This window comes from Vombatus ursinus, unplaced genomic scaffold, assembly GCF_900497805.2.
Source record: "Vombatus ursinus unplaced genomic scaffold, bare-nosed wombat genome assembly UNPS02014874.1, whole genome shotgun sequence".
Lineage (NCBI taxonomy): Eukaryota > Metazoa > Chordata > Mammalia > Diprotodontia > Vombatidae > Vombatus > Vombatus ursinus.
Window position 1 is genome coordinate 5,640,795 of NW_020954652.1, and position 22,408 is coordinate 5,663,202.

Genomic DNA, 22,408 nt, shown 5'->3' on the forward strand with positions numbered 1-22,408 from the left:
CATTTACTGCCTCGCGCGGCGAGCAGCCGAGAGCGAGCGAGCGAGCGAGCGAGCGCCGCAGGCGGGTTGCGGGCGGCGAACCTGGCCGGAGCTGAGGGCGCAGCGCTCGGGGCTGCCCAATGCGTGCACAATCTGCTGCTGCCGCTGCCGCTGCCGCCGCCGCTGCTGCCGCTGCTGCCCCCGCCGCGTCTCCGCAGCCGCCGCTGCCTCCGCTGCGGCTGCCGCCGCCTCCGCCGCTCCCCGAGCAATATGCTGGAGCCACAGAACAGCTAAACGGAGTTTCCCCACCGCTGCCTGGGCTGGATTGCAGCGCTGTCGTTCCTTATGAAGAAGACACAAGTAAGTAGAGAACGCGCCCCGCGCCTCGTGCCCCCTTGGGCTGGGGAGCGCAGCTCCCGGAGAGGCCAGTATGTATGCCCCAGGGTGGGGAGAATCTGCGCACCGGGTCAGGGATTTGGAACCCCTCCTCCCTTCCACCACCTAGGGGAAGGTGTTGGTGGTGAGAAAGAGAAGGATGGAGGTGCCTAGTTCAGGAACCCAAAGACGAGGGACTAGGAATTTGCACATTGCATTGAGAACCGAAGCTCCCGGAGAGCTGATTGTTGCATTCGCCTCCCTAGCAATTTGCTCGGTGCCCGGCACCTAGTAGGCGCTTAATGAGTGAGTGCTTGGCGACTGATCTATTGATTGATTGGAGAGGCAAGTCCCTTTTTTTTTTTTTTAAGTTTGGAAAAGAACGGGAGACTGGCTGTCAGAGCAGATCTTTCTCTTAAAGATTGGAGCACCCGTCTCCCGTCTTTCCAAAGGGGCGTTAAAAGTTAGCCAGGGAAGACGTTGATTTTACTAAGGGGAAATCTCCACGTGGATCCCGGCAGCTTATGAAACGAAATCCCCGCACCCCAAACGAACACATGCACATGCACACACACATATGCATACACACACACACACTCGTACGCACTCACACACCTTTCTTTGCACACTCCCGAAGTCCGTGGAGGTCAGAAGCTTCTGAAAGCAATGTGCCTGCAAAGCAGAGCATGCAGCGCCCCAGATTCTCTCAGACTTTTGGAAATGGATTGGCCTTTTGCGGCATAGGACACCACACAGCTCTGCTGAAGACGGGCAAATCAGACCCCGGGGCGAGATAGCTCCTGGAAGCAATTGATTGCTCCTAGAGAAGTTTTGCTAACTGTGTGTGTGTGTGTGTGTGTGTGTGTGTGTGGCGTGTGTGTGTGTGTGTGTGTGTGGCGTGTGTGGCGTGTGTGGTGCCTGTGATTATGGTATGTGTGTATTTTTGTGGTATGTGTGTAAGGTGTGTATTTGTGTGAGAGGGGTGCGTGTGTGTGTGTGTGCGTGTGTGTGTGTGTGTGACACGATGCCCAGGAAAGGCCAGGCATTACTTTTTTACCAGCCCAAGAATTCCCAACCCCACCGTACTATACCGGGCGGAGGGGGATGGGGAGGTGAGGAGGCAGAAGCCAAGGAAAGTGTTCCTTAAAGCTATAATCAGAGTTCCTGAGATTACAATATAAAATGCTATTTATTTTTAGTCGGAGCTGTGATTGTATCAGTGCCTACACCTATCTAGGTCTGCGTGTAATTTATAGCCTTAGAGAGAGATTAAGTGATTTGCTTACGGTCACGGAGCTAATGCTATCAGAGACCGGACTTGAACCCTAGGCTTCCTGATGGCAGGGCCAGCCCGCTGCCAGCGTTGCTATATTGCTATGCAGTCTCATTGAAGTCTAAGAGGTCTATTAGATTGTTAATTTTAGGTAACGTTGAGTATCTGTATACACAGCACCTAGCATTATGCCTGACACATAGTAGGACGTTAATAAGTATTTGTTGATTGCGTCTGCGTATAGCACTGTTGAACTCTAATGCTGTGTCGGCTTTTTTTTTTTTTAAACTTGGTGTGGGTGTTTAAAAGGGAGTTGTCTGAGCCGTTATTTTGAATGGGTCTTATTTCTGGTTAGCCATTCTAGAGACAGTTTATTGGAACCACTTTGCAGTCTTACTCTCTCACCCCAGAGTGAAAGAACTGATATATTGGCTGCATGTTCTGTAATTGCCTCCTTTTTACCCTCAGGAGTTAAACAGGCACTTACAATTCCTGAACTGAAAGGGGAAGATTTAAAGATTTAAAAAAATCTTTTTTTAAAGTGGGAGCTGCAATATTCTATGAAATCTACAAAAACGACAATTCCCCTCATGCTTAAGTTCCACTTGGAAAGAGATTTACCTTTAAACAGTTTGGTGTCTTCAGATTCTGCTAATTCTGGGTCTAGGGACAATACTGAGTCCATCCGTTAATCTAGATAGGGGCAGTCTAGACTAGTGTTCTGTACTATCCAAAGAGAAAAGGATACTTCTGAGGGGAGTAGCCCCTCAGACAATAGAAACATCATGTATTGCATTTTTTTTTTAAAATAGAGCTGTAGGAAGCTAATTTTAATGTTCCCTTTCCTTAAAGGTAAGGTATAGTCTACTGGGTCATCTTCAGGACGTGTTATTGAAATGTAAATGTTGGAAAAGAAATGGGCCCTGAAGAGCTGCTTACACCAGAGAGGCTTTAAAATAGGCTTGTTCTTAGACTGGATGGGGAGGGTGAGTCAGAGAAATTCCTTCCCAAACTAGAAGCTCCTCATATAAATGGGAATAACATATGTACAGACTGGTAAATCAAGATGCTTCTAGTAAAGGTAAAATGGTTAAAATGTGCTTATTTAAAAGAAGCAGTTGGAAGCCACTTGGAGATCATAGATATAGAGAACTCCGGAGGCAGTCAGCTTAATCCACACTCACCCCCTCCCCCATTTTTGTTGTGGTTCAATCATGGCTGACTATTCATGCCCCTATTTGGGATTTTTTTTTTTGACAAAAATACTGGAGGGGTTTGCCATTTCCTTCTCCAACTCATTTTACAGATGAGGAAACTGAGGCAGACAGGGATATGTGACTTGTCTAGAGTCACACATCTGATAAGTAGCCAAGGCCAGATTTGAACTAAGGAAGATGAGTCTTCCTGACTCATCTGACATGCACTCTATCCACTCTACCACTTAGCTGCCCCCTTTTCCACAGTATCACACTTTATTTCCCAAACTGACAAGCTGATAAACACCCAACCCTATATCCTCAGGACCTAGCTTTAGAGCTGAAACAGGCCTTCAGAGGGTCTGTAGTCCACCCCTCTTCCTCATTTTGCAGGTGAAGAAATTGAAGCCCAAGGGAGTCAAATGACTTGCCCAAGGTCACACAGTCAGGATTTGAAACTAGGTCCTTTGACTCCAGTCGCTGCCTTTTCCATTTTTTCTTTCTTTGAATCCACAGCACTTAGCACAATACTTGGCCCATGGCAGAGGCTTAACAAATGTTGGTTGACTGACTTAGTGACAGGCACTGCTTCACATGATTATGTGCTTGCTTTGTGGAATTAATGTGAGCTCTGTAATCTCCTTTATGGGTGTAGGATTAAATGGAATGATTCCATTAGGGACTAGAAAGAGCTCGATCTACCCTGAAAAGCTGCATGGTGTTAATGCCTCAGGATGCTGCTGGCTGGGGACACTGGAGACAGTTAAATATTTTAGAAATGTGACCTGTAGGAACATGTTAAAAGCTTGTGGCCTCTTTGGGGAATTGAGTGGTGTGGTAAAGGGCTTGTGGCCCGATCCGAGGAGTGCCCTTGGTGAATGGATGCATTCATCACCAGCGAGTAAGTGACCTTCAAAGTTTCCTTTTGGGTTCCTCCTCGTAATAGCACATTCCTGCCACTGTCAGAGGGAACACTGGAAATTAGCGTGAGATAAAGTGGAACATCTCCAAAGGAAAAAGAGGGGGAGAGGAAAAATTGTCTTCTCCTTTTCACTGGCTAATTCTCCAAGCCAAAAGGGTTTTTTTTTTTTTTTTTTTTTTAATAATGTCCCTCTGCAATATTGCATAAGTGGCCAGCCAACATGATTCTGTTGCAAGTTTCACGCAATGAGGTTTAGGACTGGTTGGTCCCTCAGACACAATCTTGTCTTTGCTAATTCTGCATTTCACGTTTAAATTGTTAGTTTAAATCAGGTATTCTTCACTTGGGGCCTGATAGATTTCAAGGTGAATTGAGATGTCAAAGGAATATTTACATCTTTGTTTTTACTAATTTAGCATTTTTTTGAATTCTTTTTATAAAAACGTTGTTCTGAGAAAAGCTTCACCATATTGCTAAAGGTATCTGTGGTGAATGAAGAGAGTTGAGTACTCTTAATCTAGAAGGTCTTTTATTTCTGTGGTTAATGAAGGGCCTAACTGACCAAGGAAATCACAAATTCAGTCCCTTTCACTAAACCTTCTGTGCTGCTTTAATATTTGCGAAGTCCTTTATATACATTAAGCTCCAGACTAGAACTTTGTGAGGTGGATGTTGTAAGGACCTCTGGGTTTCCTCAGATGAGGAAACTGAGGCAGGCAGCAGTTACGTGACTTGTCCATAAAGGTCACAGAACCAGAGTAGAATCATACAATACTCATTCAAGTAATCCAAATCCCTGCTTATCCCTTCCCCCAAAATCCTTTATAAAACAAAGGAAACAATGCTTCTTTGGGCTTATACTGTTGTCATTTGAACTATCCCCTCTAGGATTTCACTACCTTGGATTTGGAGTCAGAATGACCCGAGTTCAAATCTAGGCTCAGGCACTCAATAGCTTCTGGATCCTGGACAAGTCACTTAATTTTTGTCTGCCTCAGTTTCCTCATCTGCAGAAGGGGAGTAATTATAGCACCTACTTCTCAAGGTTGTTGTGAGGATAAAATTAGATAATATTTTTGTAAAGTTCAAAGTACTGTATTATTGTTACTTAGTTATTTACATATTGTTTACTAATTAAAATAGCTTCTTGAGGGCAGACTTTTTTTTTTAACTTTGTATCCTCAGGGCTCAGCATAGTGCTTGGCACGTAGTAAACACTTAGGACATTAATGTATGATTATTGATTGATTTCAATCGAATTGAGTCTATGAAAATACCTTTAATATCCAGATGTGTTTTGATGAGTGACACAGCATGCGTTTAGTACATTTGACAAAATTCTTATGGGAAGAGTTTACAATAATTGTTAGATTCAGCACTGACAGGGGCTACTGAGATCATCTTAATTTAATCTCTTTATTTTACAAAAGAGAAAGCTAGGCTTCCAGAGAAGATAGCTGATTTGCTGAAGGTCAAACATCAAGTGAGCAAGAAGCCCAGATTTGGAATCCAGCAGCTGAGCTCGGGGTCTCTGATTCCCAAATTCTTTCCATGTTCTTTCCACTATATGCCATATTGCTTTCTTAGACTTGGCTCTGTGCCTTCACCAATGTGGAGAGATCTCTCAGTGTGGGAACTACATTCACTAAAGGCAGACCACAGACGACAAGTCCTAAAGAGTGGCCTTAGGGATTAAGGTACTTGCCAGATAGCTCAGCAGGTGTCTAGAAGAAGGAGGCAGGAGGCAAGAGACAGGAGGGAGAAGGGAGAAAGCAGGTAAGAGGAAGCTGGAGGGAAGAGGATAGAGGGAAGAGACAGGAGACAGGAGAGAGGGGGAAGGAGGGAAAAGAGAGGAGGAAAGGGAAGAAAGGAAGAGGATGGAGGGTGGAGGCTGGAGGCAGGAAGGAGGAGGAAGCATTAGAGTCAGGAAGGCTCAGTTTCCTGAGTTCAAATCCAGCCTTAGACACTTACTAGCTGTGTGACTGTGGGCAAGTCACTTCACCCTGTTTGCCTCAGTTTCCTCATCTGTAAAATGAGCTGGAGAAGGAAATGGCAAACCACTCTAATATCTTTACCCAGAAACCCCAAATCAAGTCATGAAGAGTTGGGCATGACTGAGAAACAAAATTTGTTGTTCATGACTGAACAACAAAAATAACAGTATTAGGGAATTGGGTATAAATATATTTATATATATATATACTATATATGTTGTGAATCTTTTTATAGCATGTGTGCTACATAATTACATATACTCACTATATACATTGTAGAGAATCCAACTCTATATATATACCACTTAAAATAATGCACCGTCTCTCTCTCCCCCTCTCTTTGTCTCTCTCTTATCTTCCTCCACACATACATCTGTCTGTCTATCTATCTTTCTGTCTGTCTATCTATCTATCTATCTATCTATCTATCTGTCTGTCTGTCTGTCTGTCTGTCTGTCTGTCTGTCTGTCTGTCTCTATCCTGGATTGGAAGGCACTCAATTTAAATCATGACAATTAAACTTAGTTAAACTCTTTAGTTAATGATATTGTAGACGATGCTTGTAGGGATGGGGCCAGTGACTGGACCTCTGCTTTTGGAGGTTTGGGGAACTCCCTTAGAGGAACCTCAATTTTAGCCATGTGCCAGTTGGTACCTTCTCTGACATTTCTAGGCTTAGAGCCTATGGGTGCCTGTGTATACAGTGTCTTGTGGGATTCTTGAAACAACCCCAGGGAGCAAGTACTTTGACCATTCTTATGTCCACTTTATAGATGAGGAAGCTGAGGCTCAGAGATTTACGGGATTCACCCAAGGTCACAGAAGTAGTCATCCACATAGTCCCCACTTGCATCCAGGTCTTGTGATTCCATTTACCATTAACTATACCAGGCTATACTTCTATTTCTGATTGGGAGGATGGTTCTGAGAGATTTCGGGGAGGAAAAAAAAAACAAAAAACTTTGATCAGAAATCAATTGAAAGCAATTGCCCTTGGTGTCAAAAGTGCTTGCTGCTTGATCTTGGACAAGTCTTTTAACCTTTTGTGAAACTCAGTTGCTTCAGCTATAAAATGGGCATAGTGCTATCTTTTCTACTTACTATAGGGTTCTAGTAAGGCTCAAATGAGATGTGATATGTAAACCACCTTGTTACCTAATGTGAATTATTATTACTGGAAAGGTAAAAAAATTTTCCTATACATCCATTAGGAAAGGGCATTTTGTTCCCTGGAAAAGGGTTAGAAGCAAATCTGAAGAAAAGATCTGCTGAAAACCTTTCAAGGCAAATCTCTTTGTGCTGTGTGTGTGGAGTAGCCTTAGGGAGCTTCGTAGTGAGGGAAATTTACTTTTGCAAAATAAAGTTAATACATTTATCAAAAGAAAATTTTGGACTCTTAGTCAACAAACATTTATTAAGTGCTTACTATATATCTGGCATTGTGGAGAGTTCTGGAGATACAAAGAAAGGCAAAAACCACCAATCAACCAATAAACGTTGATTAAGTGCCTGCCACGTGCCAGGCATTGTGCTAAGTGCTGGGGATGCAAAAAGAGGCAAAAGGCAGTCCCTGCCCTCAAGGAGCTTACAATCTAATGGGGGAGACAAGATACAAACAATTCTATCCAGAGCAAGCTATATACAGGATGAATACGACATTATTAACTGAGGAAAGGTGCTAGAATTAAGAGGTGTTATAGAAGGCTTCTTAGTACAAGGTGGGATTTTAGATGAGTCTTAGTCAGGGAGGTAAGTAGCTGGGTCAGAGGAGGGAGAGCATTCCAGGCATGGGGGACAGCCAGAGAGAGCTGGGAGCCAAGAGGTGGAGTGTCTTGCTGCTACAGCAGTCAGGAATCCCTGTCCTCAAGAATCTCATATTCTAATGGAGGTGACAACATGTTAAAAACTCTGTACATAAAAGACATAAAGAAGGTAAATTGGGAATGTAGTACTACTGAGGGGATAGGAAGAGGTCTCCTGCGGAAGGTAGGATTTGAGCTGTATTTTATTTTCCCCCAATTACATGTAAATATAATTTTTAACATTAGCTTTTAAAAAAATTTTGAGTTCCAAATTCTTTCCCTCCTTCCCCTCCCTCCACTGAGAAGGCAAGAAATTTGATGTAGATTATACACATGTAGTCATGCAAAACATTTCCACATTAGTCATGTTGTGAGAGAAAATATAGAACCCCCCCAAAAAAAACCCAAGAAAAATAAAGTAAGAAAAATTACTTTGATCTGTATTCAGATTCCATTAGTTTTTTCTTTGGGGATGGATAGCATTTTTCATCGTAAGTCCTTCAGAGTTGTCTTGGATCATTGTATTGCTGAGAATAGCTAAGTCATGGACAGTTGATTATCTTACAATATTGCTGTTACTGTGTACAAAGTTCTCGTAGTTCTGCTAATTTCGATTTGCATCAGTTCATGTTAGTGTTTACAGGTTTTTCTGAGAGCATCCTGTTGAACTGTATCATGAAGGAAGCCAGGGAAGGCAGGATTCAGAGGTGAGGAGGAATAACATTCCAGGTATGAGAATGACCAATGAAAAGGCAGAGTTAGGAGATGGAATGAATGGCTTGTTCAGGCAACAGAAAGGTGGTCAGTGTCACTAGAGAATAGAGTGCATGGATGGAATAAAGTATAAGAAGGCTGGAAAGATAGGAAGGGACCAAGTTGTGAAGAGCTTGAAATCCAAGTAGGATTTTATATTTGGTCCTGGAGGGAGCGAATATAATAAGTGGCAAATAATAAGACCAAATATAAAAGGAGCCAGGAAGATCTGGGTTCAAGTCTAACCTCTGACTCAAAGTAACTATGTGACCCTGGGCAAGTTAACATCATCTCTTAGTGACCCAAGCAATGCTAGGATTCTACATTACAAAGAAAATGCTGACCTTCAGTGGTGGAGGGTGTTTCTTCATCTGGGAGTTCCTCTTATCAGTGAAACCACAGGTCTGGGCCCAATCTCCTGTCCATTGTCTACTGAAACTGGACTAGGTGCTAGTGATATATATACAATAACCTACAGTTATTCCTTCCACATGATGCTTTCCCCATACTTGTTTCCATATATTACTGGTTGGCATAAGAAATTAAATGGAAATGTTTTGGGAAGTTTGGCAGAAGCCACAGATGACATGTGAAGGCCAGCAGATGACACAGAGCCTATGACAAAATTATTAACCTAAATTTTACAACAGGGTACTGCAAACACTCCATAAAAGAAAAAAAAAATTTCAACTAAAGGGAGGGCGAAAAAATTTTCAATGATTTTCCGGATCACAGGGGTGCCATGCCCCTATCCCTGGAATATAGAAGGGATAACTGTAATCCCAACCCTTAGGGAGTTTATAATCTAATAGAGGTCATTTGCAAAAGGTAAAAGGTGATGAGGACAAAGGAAAAGTCTGGACAAAGTAATTTAGAAATATTTGAGAAAGAACAGATAGAAGATTGCAGTCAGGATTAGAGAGAACTTGTGTCAGGAAAGGGGCACCTGAGTTGATCTTTGACGCAGAGGACATTCAATTAGTAAGTTAGCTAGCATTTATTAAGCACCTACTGTATGCCAGGCACTGTGGCGTTCTAGGTGTGGAGGACCATCCACATAGGAGCCAGAGGGCTGGAGATGGGGGCAGGGGAGTGAGGGGGACTGTAATTATTTAGTAGCCCAATTTGGCCGAACCAGCACCTAGCTTTTAGTAATGCTGACTTAGAATGGCTTAAAACTGACTAGGCCCTTCCAAGATTTGGAAATCTCCATGCTGACAGTATACAAAATGCCATAGAGAATGAGGAAAACAACCATATGGCAAGAGGAAGGTCTGGTCCAACCCAATTAAGTTGCTAAAAATTTGGTTGTTTTATTGAATTGAGCGGGCTAGCTAAGTTGTAATTCAACTTTTTCATAAAATATGGTTACTTTGAAAGTCTTTCCATCACCCTAAATGACTTCCCAAAGAATACACATTGCCGGAGAGACTGAGTGTTTCTACATTTCAGCTTTGAACGTCTTTTCCATGTTCTCCTTCCTCATCGTATAAACCCTTCAGAAGAAATAGAATACCATTTTCTGCCAGAACTAAACCCCTTATCCCCCCCATCCTGCCATTTTGGTCCCTAACAGAAGAATACAATGCCAGCTAACATTTAACATTGTTCCCTTCTTCTCCCACCTCATCCTCCAACCAACCAAAACAAACACTGTGCTGAAGGCAGGTCAGTGGTATTTGATATTTGGTAGAGTGTACAGATCCAGAGAGCCTCATGTTTTATCCAAATTGGTTCATTCATTATTTTCCATCACAGTCCTACCTAGAAGTGATAAATGAAACCATTTCCAATAGAAGAACATTCTGAAACCAATGAAGATGTTTGGAACATTCAAACTTGAGTACTTTTGGCAGTGAACAAGAGTAACCCCCCCAAATCTACCCCACGGACCACGAACCCTCAAAGACTGTGGTATTTCATTGACTGGTTTCCATCCTGGGCAATTCACTATAAAGAGTCAATTTATTTTCCTTTAGCTCTTTGCCCCATCTGTACTCTAGTAAATGACCAGACCTCTGATTTTGTTGGTCAGCAGGAGTGTGCGGGAGCTCACTGAATTGGAGCCGATTGTTAAATTTTCTGTGTGATCATTTACATCTCAGAAATTGGTAAACCCTACAAATCCTGGCTTGCTTTATTGTTTTGTTGATTGTCTAGACTTGAGAAACTGATAGAGAAAATATTTACAATGCAGATTAAATTTAAGCGTGTCAAACATTTTTTCCATTGTTAAACATTTACTAGCCTATCCTTAGATAAGGAAATGCCAAGTGAGGAAACTCCAGTGCAGGTCAGCGGTTTCTCTGTAATGAACAGTCTTAAATAATTACCTTCTAGACCACTGAGCTACCCAGGGTTACACAACCAGTGTATGTCAGAGAAGGATTTGAATCCAGCCCTTCAGGCCAGCTGTCTTATCTCGCCACACTGTCCCACCTGGATTAAGCCTGGAAAAGTCTTTGAAATAAAGTTGAGGCTTTAGACCAACTCTCAGTCCATCAACGAATTTTTTTTTCTTAAAAGAACATCTGGGTTTGAATCCTGGCTCTGAACCTGTCTCTTAGTGTTCTTCTTATAAAAGAAAGAGGTTAGAGTTGATGACCTGCAAGGTCCCTTCCAGCTGTAAAACTCCACTCCTATTCTTGAGAGACACAGAGAGAGAGGGAGAGAGAGACACACAGACAGACAGAGACAGACAGAGAGACAGACAGAGACAGAGAGACAGACAGAGACAGAGAGATGGAGACAGACAGACAGAGATGGAGGGAGGGAGATAGAGAGAGAGAGTGAGATGGAGGGAGGGAGACAGGGAGAGACAGACAGAGATGGAGAGGAAGGGAGGGAGGGAGAGAGACAGAAACAACAGAGACAGAGAGAGACAGAGACACCAACAGAGACAGAGAGAGAGAAATGAAAAGTTAGACAAAAGCATTAAGAAGAAAAGACAGCTTTGGCCAGCCTTTATGATTCAGCCCTATGTCCCCATATTGTGCATATGCTCCCATGAAGAAAAGAGGCACACACATATACTTTCTTCTCTCAAATGAATGAAATTCACTTGCTTCCCTGCTACCCACTTGGACTTTCTTCACCTTTCACGTAGCGGAAGACATTTCCTTTGCTTTGCTTTGTCTCTTTACTGGATAACATGCGGTAACTTTTTAGTATTATGTGAATTTTCCTTTTTTTTTTCTTTTCCCCTAGGTTCCCTAGCTGCTCGTGCTAGGCTGCCTCCCAAGGGATCTCTTATGATTCCCCACCCCCTTTAACAAAAGAATCATAAGCAGCTGCCTTTGAATTTCTTGGCCTCAGTCTCCCGTGTAGCTGCTTCAACTTAGGAAGCAAATGGAAGAAACAACTTGGGATGCTTTATAACTCGTGCTCTCTGGTGTTATTTTATATCAGAGCAGCTACGATGACTAATGTAGCGACACAAAGGTCTAACTTCCCCACTTCACTGGATCCATTCTTGAAGGAAAGTTGGGTGTGGTAAGAGGTGATAGGATGGACTTTGAAATCAAACTCTTTGATCTCCCTGTGCTCATTTTCTGGGCTATGTGCCCCCCACCAATAATTGTCTAGCCCGAGATAAGTAAGGACTAGTTTGTTTTAATAAAGCTTATTCTCAGAATACTTTCACATGTTAACCTGGCAGTTGTGATAAGCCCTTCTCTAGTAACGTGTTTAAAACAAATGTCCGTTGTCAAATGATTGATTTGGAAAGTTTTGTTGTTGTTCAGTTATTTTCAATCATGCACAACTCTTTGTGACCCCATTAGGTGTCTTCTTGGCAAAGATATTAGAGTGATTTGCCATTTCCTTCTCCAACTCATTTTACAAATGAGAAAACTGAAGCAAACAAGGTTAAGTGACTTGTCCAGGGTCATACGACTAGTAGTGTCTGAAGGCAGATTTGAATTTAGGTCTCCTTGACTTCAGTACTCTATCCACTGTGCCACCTAGCAGTACCATAAGGACCTGGGTTCAAATCCAGCTGCTGACCCTAATGCTTTGACCTTGGTCAGATTATTTTCCCCAGTTTTCTCATCTGTAAAATAAATAAGGTAAACTTTAAAAAATTAATTTCCATTTTATTTGAAGTCAGTTTTCACTGAACCATTGTTTAGTGATATCTTTTGTTTTGATGTAGCCTAGACTTTCTTTAGAATCCCTCTCACACTGTTTCCCCCCCCCAGTCATCACTTCTGACATTTTTACAGAAAGGAAGAAGAAAAAAGCAATATCAAAACTGACCAACACATTGAAAAATATCTTGATATTGCATATACTATTACACTCATGGACCCTCCTCCCCTCCTCCATCTCTGCAAAGGAAGTTTCTTCTCATATCTCTCTTTAGGAGCTAAACTTATTCTTAATAATTTTTCAACATTTAGTTTTGATTATTTTGTGATGGTTGTTATTTCCATTTGCATTGTGATCATTGTGTATTGTTGTTTTCCTCGTTCTCTCTCTATCAGATCATGTAAGTTACTGAGCCATTTTCATCAAAATGAAGATGGAAGGGACCTTTGAGATCATGGAGTCTAATACCTTCATTTTACAGATGAGAAAACTGGGGTGGGATGGGGGAATAGAAATGAAGTGACTTGCCCAAGGTCACACTAGTAGTAAATGACAGAGCCAGGATTTGAACCCAGGTCTTCTGGATTCTAAATAAGTCAGTCATTCAACAGGCATTTATTACATACTTCCTGTGTGCTAAGCATTGTGGTAGGTGCTGCAATACCAATGCAAAGAATGAAATAATGCCTATTCACAAGGAACTTAGTAGGCAGTTAATATATGAACTTGATCTCGATGAATCTATTACAATAAGTAGACAGGAGTATGAATGAAAAACCCTCTTTGATAAGCAACCAGAGTTTTGAAATTTATGAAACATTCAAAAATATGGCAACTCTGACAATAAGAAATTATGCCCAACAGCTTTTGGTTAATTTCTGCAGAAAGCCTTTGCTAATAATGAGAATTTTAGGTAGTAGATTCTGGAAACCTGGGTTCTAATTCTGATTCTGCCAGTAATTTGCTATGTAACCTTGAAGTTCTTCAACCTCTCTGGTCTTCTGTTTTCTTGTCTGTGAAATTTTGTGTCTTGTTACTAAGAATCTGACAGTTTGATAAAATCACTGCCTTAAAATAAAATAAATGCAGGTAAATCATAGATGTGACACTTCATTGTTTTAAGTGATACACAGAGAGAAATGAGGAATAGAAACTGTCCTGGACCTCTCATTTCATTGGACTGTTTCTGTTATTGTCTTAGTTAACTAGAGCACTGGGAGGTTATGGAACTTGGCCAGGGTCACACAGTCAGTATATGTCAGACCCAAGTCTTCTTGGCTCCAAGCCAACTCTATTATGCCACGCTGCGTCATGTGAAAGTTGAAAAATGAGATTAAATTTAATATCCACTGCTTCTAATGAATGCACAAACTAATGCTATAATCACACTTGGACTTTTAAATTTATGATTACATTCTCCTTTGAGCTTCCGTTTCCAGTTCTCACTTCTGACCTTTGAGCTCTATGATAAGTAGGGGAAAAGAAAGCACTTAAGTTTAAATTGTGCTTTATAGAAACAGATAGTAACATAACAACACCGTGTAACGTAACATCACATTTGACACAATACAACGTAACAAAACATCCCATCCGTTCCCATCTCATCCCATCCTATCCCACCCCATCCCAACACCACATGTAATCTAACCTAATGTAACATAGTATAATATAATATAACATGACATGACATTTGACACAACACAATATAATGTAACAAAACATCCCATCCATTCTCATATCATTCCATCCTATACCATCCCATTCCATTCCAATACAACATGTAACATAACCCAATGTAACATAGTATAACATGACATGATAGAATGACATGCCACAACATGTTATGCCACTCATTACCTGCATGAGCTTAGGTAAGTTAATTAACTGGACCTCAATTTCCTTATCTGCAAAAATAAGAAGGATGGACTGAGGCCTATAAGTTCTTTTCTAATTCTAAATCTGTGATCTCCTTTGAGCCTTTAAACAATCCTGGGAACAGGGCGTGAAGTTTTATTATCTCTAATTTTATAGTTAGGAAACTGAGACAGAATGTTGGCTTTCTTTTTTTTCCCTCATGGTCAATAAGCTGGTAAGTAGCTGCAGTGTGGCTGAAACCCTGGACCAAGTTTGGTGCTCTATGAGTTATATAAGGAGCTGCTGATTTCATGTTCTGAGAATTCCTTTTACCCAGGGAGCTCACGGTGTTTATAACTTAACAGTCTTATTGAGCTGTGAGCCTCAAAGAGGTTAAGTCAGATATTACCAGGGGTATGAAGAGGTTGTCAAGTGGGTATGGTGACTATTTGGTAAATAACTATGTTATACTATTGAAATTGTTGTTCAGTTGTATCCAACTCTTCGTGACTCCATTTGGATTTTCTTGGCAAAAGTACTAGAGTGACTTGCCATTTCCTTCTCCAACTCATTTTACAGATGAGGAAACTGAGGCAGATGGGGTTAAGTGACTTGTTTAGGGTCACACAGCTAGTAGCCAAGGCCATATTTGAATTTAGGTCTTCCTGACTTAAAGCCTAGCATTTTATTCACTGGGCCACCTAGCTGCCCTACTATCAAAATTAGCTAATCTATTAATTTTGTTTCTAATGTGTTACATGGTAAATTCTAGACTTTATTTCCTTTCACATTGAATAGGGGGCATGAGAAAGTTTACTTAAAAGTCAAGGAGTATGGTGATGAAAAAGGTTGGGAACCCTTGGGTTAAATGACTCATTCTCCATGAATCTGAAAATCAGTGTCCTAAAGTAGTATTTGAACAGGCAGCATTTATAACCTTTTCATATATTATTTGATTCTCACAACAACCTTATGAGATAGGTGCTTTTAGTATCTCCAATTTACACTTGAAGAAATTGAGACCCTGAAAGTTTAAGTAGTCATAGAACTATTAAGTAACTGAGTCAATATTCAAACTCAAGTCTGTCTTACTCCAGATTTGGCATTCTACCTCCGACACTGCCTAGCTGCCCATGTTTTGATGTATGTATTTGAACTCATGCCTTCCTGCCTCCAGCCCCAGTTCCCTGTTGAGCACTTCCCACCCTCCACCCCCCCAATCCCCAGGCTGCCCCTTGTTATGTCCTTCCAAAGACAGGCAGCCCAAGGAAGTCCATGTAACCAAGGGTAATGTAATACTTACCATGCTCTTTCTTTCCCCATCCACGTTTCAGTATCTGTGTGGTCTGAAATGAATAAAAGCAAATGGAATTGTATTATGACTGGGCACCAGAAAGCTGGCTGCAGGCAGTGTCTTTGCAGTTTTACAGGACTTCTCCTGGGTAAAATGATAAATAGCAAAGAGTTGGTGGGGGGAGAGGAACTGGGGACCTAGAGGAGAACAAAGAAACAGTCCGAGTTAGTTGAGGGAAAAATCTGATTCATTGTAGTGGTACTGTCGCCCCTCCTTCTGAAAGTAGACCTTCTGCCCCTTTTGAAATAACTCTCTCCTGGATGACTCCCTTCCTGAGGCCCCAGGAGGCCCCAAAGCAGCTGTAGGAGCTTGGCCATGCCTGTAGCTGCTGACAGTTTTTACTTAGAAGTCCGAAGCCTCAGTAATCCTTTTTTCATTATTTACAGGAGAGTAATCAAACATCCCAGGAGTATTCCCTGAGTTGAGAGTGACCAGGCTGGTTTCAACATCATGACAACCTTCAAATAATAGAACATTTCTCTTTGCTTATAGGTTCTTAATCTTTATTTGCGTGTACCTGGTAAAGCCTGTGGATCACCTCAGAAAAGGATTTTCAGAATGAGTAAAATAAAATTTCACAGGACTACAAAGGAAACTGATTCTATTGAAATACAGATACCAAGTTATTAAAACAAATTTGCAAACTCAGGGTTAAGAACTCCTGAATTTATGTTATACACTGATATTTACCTTCTGGAAGCAATGGTTTTCATCCATAGATGCTGAAAACTTGAAGTGATCTACCAGGGGAAAGTTAGGAATTAAGACTGATAATGCAAGAAAATGAACAGACAAAAATACCCACCAATGAGAATGATAATATTTAGTATTCGTCTACCCAGAGAATTACCTGGATTCTTTATGGCATTTGGCCTGACCTTCATAACTGAGGTCGGTTAGTTCCACTCCTTAGAGCATATGAAGGAGGCAGGGTCTCAGTTTAGGATGCTAAATTTAGAGCCAGAAGGGACCTCAAATGACTAAACTAAGATAACACAGGTAGCAAGTATGGAGAGGTGGTGGTGGTGATCACAGGTTTGAGAGGAAGGGATCCTAGATCTTGAGCTTGGAAGGATCTTAGAGGTGATCTGTTTAAGTCTCCTCCTTTTAAAGATGAGGAAACTGAGGCTGAGGAAGGTTAAGTGACATATCTGAGATCAGAGGTAACATTTGAACCCAGGTCCCTCTGACTCAAGAACCCGGGCTGTTTCTACTGTACCACACTCGAGATTTAAAGCTGTTAAGAGGTTTAGGTCCCTTAGATCTAGCCTCTAGTTCTAAACCTAGCATCCTAAACTGGGACCCTGCCTCCTTCATTAGAAGGCCATCCTCCTCATTTTTTGTTGTTCAGTCATTTTTCAGTTGTTTCTGACTCTTTGTGACCTCATTTGGAATTTTCTTGGCAAAGATGCTGTAGTGGTTTACCATTTCCTTCTCCAGCTCATTTTATAGATAAGGAACATGACAGGGTTAAGTGACTTGCCCAGGGTCAAACAGCTACTAAGTGTCTGAGGTTGGATTTGAACTCAGGAAGAGGAGTCTTCCTGATTCCAAGACCAGCACTCTATCCAATGTGCCACCTAGCTGCCCTTAAGGCATTTTACAGATGAAGACACTGAGGCCCAGATGGTTTAAGTGACTTGCTCAAAGTCACAAAGGTAGTGACACAGTCAGTATTCATACAAAGGTACTTTGGCCAGCAGATTTCAGCCACCCTTTTCATTATACTGTGCTTTGCTAGTTCACAGACTGAATTCCACACCCCACCCATGCCTGGTAATCAGTCATAGGGGAGACAAGGTAGGACAGTGTAGATGGAAGAGAGCAACTCTGTAACCAATACTAAATGTAGGATATCAGCCTAACTCACCTTCCTAGATAAAGGACAGTCTATTATTTTATTTCAAGTATGAACTGCAGACCCTGGAGCAAAGAGCATTCAAGGGCTGTGTTTGTCTAGAACACATTTACTGTGTCATCCTTTCAAGTCAACAGTGGGAGTTGAGCTAAGGTACAGAGCCAATTAAGGTTTTAGAACTTTAAATAAAATTTTTTTCCCGATTCAAAGCTTCTTTTTTAATCCTACTTGCATTTTTTTTGTATGTGTAAAAGCTTTCAGATTTTGTTTAAATCAGAACTATCTGTTTCATCTTTCTTTATCAAAGAATGTTGGACTTTTTATTTGCCTTGATGCAAACTGGAGGGTTTGAAAGGAGAGACAATTGCGTGATGCCTCATAATTGACTTGTTACTTTAGAGTTTAATAGTGTCAGACACACTGGTATTAATCCAAGTCTTCTCTGAAAACCCAGCTAATAATAGCTGTCTGTATGTTGAGGTAACCTCAAGGTCCTACTATGCTAAAGTTGCCTCTGTTCAGTGAAGGAACTACTGGAAACACCTTCCGACAAGTGCCTTGTGAAAACATGCAGTTTCCTTGGCTCCCATGAATAATGTTACAGAGAAAGGGTGTTCTAGTATAAAGGGCTCCATGCCGCCCTATTGGGATGTGGTAGCTATATGACTGTAATGGCACTTTGTATTTACATATTGCCAGGCTCCCCCATTCCTGGGGAAGATACTTTCTTTTAAAAGTATCTTACTTGGGTTAAAAAAAAAAAAGAACCCCGAAAACAAAAACAAAAAAACCAACACATTATCATTTACAGTTTTGTGCTGAGCTATGATTTAACACTTTTCTAGAGTAGAAGGAGCTATTTCATGCTTTCCCTTTTTCTTAGTTTTTTTTTTTGTTTTTGATTAATGAGAAACTTCATTGATGTTTTAATCTGTGTCTTTGGCTCCTTCAGGAATCTGTTTGTATCCTATGGCACACCAGATGAATCAAACGTTGGCCCACTCCAGCATAGTGGAAATCCATTCGTAGGTAGGGAGTTGGCCCTGATTCTGATGGCACCTAACCGTTTGTGGGAACTGCCAGTGTTGTTATCATACAAGAAAATGGCAGGGACTTTCTCCTACTAGGTGGTCTCCGAGTCATCCTAGAGCTACATGTGTGAGAAAGAAAGAAAGGAAAATGGGAAAGAAAGCAAGGTCTAAAGGGATTTAATTTTAGTGAAAGCCCAGAGAAGAAGCAGCTTCTCGTTTTTTTAACAGTTTATAATAATCTCAAACCTGTTTCCTCCTCTCCCTACTCCCCATTAACCCCTACTTGAAAATCAGCTTAAGAAGAGTGGAAAGAGTGGGAACTCTTCGTTTTTATTGTGTCAGGATCTTTTTAGCAGTCTAATGATGTCTATGGACCCTTTCTCCAAAGAATATTTTTAAATTCATAGAATAAAGTACATAGGATTACCAAGGAAACCAAGTATATTGAAATAAAGTTACCAAAATATTTTTAAAAACAAGATCACAGACCCCAAGTTAAAATCCCCTGATATGGGGGGGGGGGAGTCACCCTTGGAATCAGAAAGACCTGGTATCATTTCCTGCCTTTGACAATTATGAGCTATGTATACCTAAGTATAGTCACTGAACCTACCAAGGCTCCAGCCATCTAAATCTAGAAGTCACCAATGAAATATTTGGTCTCCATCAGTGGAGGAAATTTCCATACCCAGAATGCCCTAGAAGCAGTACAGATTTGTGAATGAAGATTTGGACTTGGAATCAGGAAGACTTGGGTTCAAATTCTGCCTATTAGCTTGGTGGTCCCAGGCAAATAACTTCTCTAAGCCTCAATTTCCTCATTTGTAAAATGTAATAATAGCACTTTCCTCATAGAGATAGCATGAAGTTATCACAAAGAACAAACAGGATGATTAAGTATGTAAAGTCTTTTGCATACCTTAAAACATTGTGTATGAGAGCTAATAGGGTTTTTTGTGGTTGATTAATTTTTTTTTTTTATTATACTGATGAAATTGTAGGTCCTAAAAAAAACAAAACTCTGTCTAGAGAAATCATTCAACCTTGGGGACACTTTTTTTTCCCATCCGTTTGTTCTTATGGATAACAGATTTTTGTTTCCAGGATTGTAGAGACCATGGTTTCAATTATCTGTTTTCTGAACAAACAGTTACCATCTAGGAAAGGTGGACTTTCTTTTTGCTTTGAAACCTGGGCCTTGTTGACTCAGCTTATCAAACAGAATGAAATGAGCCTTCTTGAAGTGGCCTGTTTCTTTGCTGTCTACATTCTCCCGGTAATGATTCTACCTACAGAAATAGAAACCACTCTCTAGGATAGGCGCTGTGGTGGTAAAATGTGTGGTCCATCTCAGAATACTTCCTACCACTCATTACATTTGAATATGGAGCTTTACATGGCTATAAATCATGCCAAAACTCCAACTAGGAACTCTTGCACCATTCATTAATTCATTCTCCTCTGTGAGGTAGATAACAATATACATGTATTTTTTTTAATCCCATTTCACAGATGAGGAAACTAAGATAAGGACCTCCCTTATGCCAAACCCAAGTTGTTCTTGCCAAGATTAACACCAAAAGACATTTTAGCTGGCACCAACTACAGTGAATTAGTGTTGTTTATTTTATGGTGTGAAGATACACACATTCTCCTTACAATCAGATTGCCTTAAAAATAAATCAGGCTAGACATCAAAGCAGGTGGTCAGTAGCAAAATTAGACAGTCAAAATGCCTTGATCCTTAACTCAGAAAGTCAACTTGTTGGGAAGGAATGCTTATTTATATTTGTATTGTGCTGTGGGAGACAGAGGAAGGGCTGGGCTTGCTGAGGTGGAAGGGAAAAAAAGAATCTGGCCTTGGAGTCAGGAAGACCCACCTCTGACACTTAATAGCAATATGTTAAGTCATTCAGTCTCTCAATTCCCCAGTAAACTAACACTGTAAATTAGACTGATTTTTGTGAAAGGATCAAAAAGGGAAAAGGGCCCTGGGAGGGGTCTCACAGGTCATCAAATCTATCCCTCAACCCCCGTTTTACAGATGAGGAAACTGAATCCCAGGGAAGTTAATGACCTGCTCAAAGCTACACAGGAAAGTGTCAGAGATGGGATTTGAATGAAGGTCTTTATCCAAAAAATGCCATGTATGAGTTGGCATGGTATAAAGGAGAATGTTGAATCTGGTATGAAAAGCCTTGGATTCAAATCCCACAACTGTTAATATACTAGCTGTTGGTGGTGAAGTCAGTTAAAGTTAACTTTTCTGAGCCTCGGTTTCCTCATCTATAAAATGAGGATGATAATTTTAACCACTTATCTTGTAGGGTGGTGATGGGAAAATAAAACCAAAAATGTCTTGAAAGCTTCCAAAGTATTCTGTGGTGCAGTGGATAGAGTTTTGGACCTGAAGTCAAGAAGATCTGAGTTCAAATTCAGCCTTAGATACTTACTACTTATAAGTCACTTAACCTCTGTTTAACTCTGTTTCCTCACCTGTAAAATGAGGATACTAATAATACTAATATCCCAGAGTGGTTGTAAGGATTAAGTAAGATAATATTTATAAAGTGCTTTGTAAACCTAAAAGCATTATATAAATGCTTAGTATTATTAGAATGTTAAGTATTCTTTCTTTCTAGGCAATTGGGGTTAAGTGACTTATCCAGGGTCACATAGCTAGTACGTGTCTGAGGCAGGATTTGAACTCACACCCTCCTGAACTCAGGGCTGGTGCTCTTTCCACTGCACCACCCAGATGCCCCAAGTATTATTATTTCAAACATCTTTCTTCTTTTTTAAAGAACAGACAGTGTAATCTGCGCATCCAGAGATGAACTATATGTGCAGATACATTTTTAATGACAACTAAAAATTTTGATGACAACTTTTAGGATTGCTTCACTTGTTTTTTTTTTTTTAATAAGTGGACAGCATCAGTTGCTGATTGATAACAGAGTAAAAGAGAAGGCAGGTAACATTATGGGCAAAGTGGCCAGTATTTTTTCCGAAACAAATTGGAACAGGTGGCCTGGCAAGTTTTTGCCTCCACAGATCAATATGGTGGATAGAGGACCAGCTTTGGGGTCAGAAACATGCTGTACTAACCATGTGACCATGGACAAGTCAATTTAACTTCTTAGTACCCTAAGCAACATTCTAAGGCTATAAATTGTATAACTTGACCATGTCTGTGGAGGGATTTTCTTGATTTCCCTTTACCTAAGCAATCACTAGTATAGACCCCCAAAAAATTTCTTTAAAAACATCATTAAAAGTATGACTTCTTTTCATGGGATCATCATTTTAAAGCTGACTTCAGGGCATCTAATCTAACCTTTCCATTTTATAGATGAGGAAACTGAGGCCCAGAGAGGTTACATGACTTGATTCAAATCACATAAGAAGTAAATAGCAAAACTCAGATATGAACTCAAGTCATCTGACTACGACTGGAACAACCTCCAGATAATCTGGGAAGAGTATTGGTACATATTTACATCCTGGGAAGTAAGCTCCTACTTCTTCAGGGGTCCATGGTTATAGCTTCAAGGAGAATAATATGGATAAATGGAATCCACAGAGAATTCCCAAATCTAATTTTAACCAATAATGATATTATAACCTGATTATTTATATAGTGTTTTTTAAAGTTGATGAAACACTTTATATACATTGTCATTTAGACCTTGTTTTATATGTGGTGTTAATATCTGATCTATTTCTTGGTCAAGATTCGTGGTACAGAGCAGTGGTCACAGGACCCCTTTTATACCCTTTATTGTTATAAGTTACTGAGGACCCTTCCCCAAAATCTTTTATTGATGTAGGTTAGTCCCACATTTAACATATTAGAAATGAAAATGTTTTCAATGCTATGAAAATTGTTTGACCTTGTGTACCTTGAAAGGGTCTTGGGGGATCCCCA

The 22,408-nt window shown here is 40.7% G+C and overlaps 1 protein-coding gene across 3 annotated transcripts in view; it reads left to right on the forward strand.

Moving 5' to 3' along the window:
* The first annotated feature begins 205 nt into the window (after positions 1-205).
* The window catches only part of KITLG (KIT ligand), a 144,522-nt gene continuing 122,319 nt past the window's right edge, over positions 206-22,408 (forward strand). For all 3 annotated transcript variants that reach the window (XM_027842528.1, XM_027842527.1, XM_027842529.1), the window contains exon 1: positions 206-339. In XM_027842528.1, the coding sequence (XP_027698329.1) occupies positions 325-339 (15 nt within the window). In that variant the 5' untranslated portion in view covers positions 206-324. The remainder of the gene's footprint in view (positions 340-22,408) is intronic.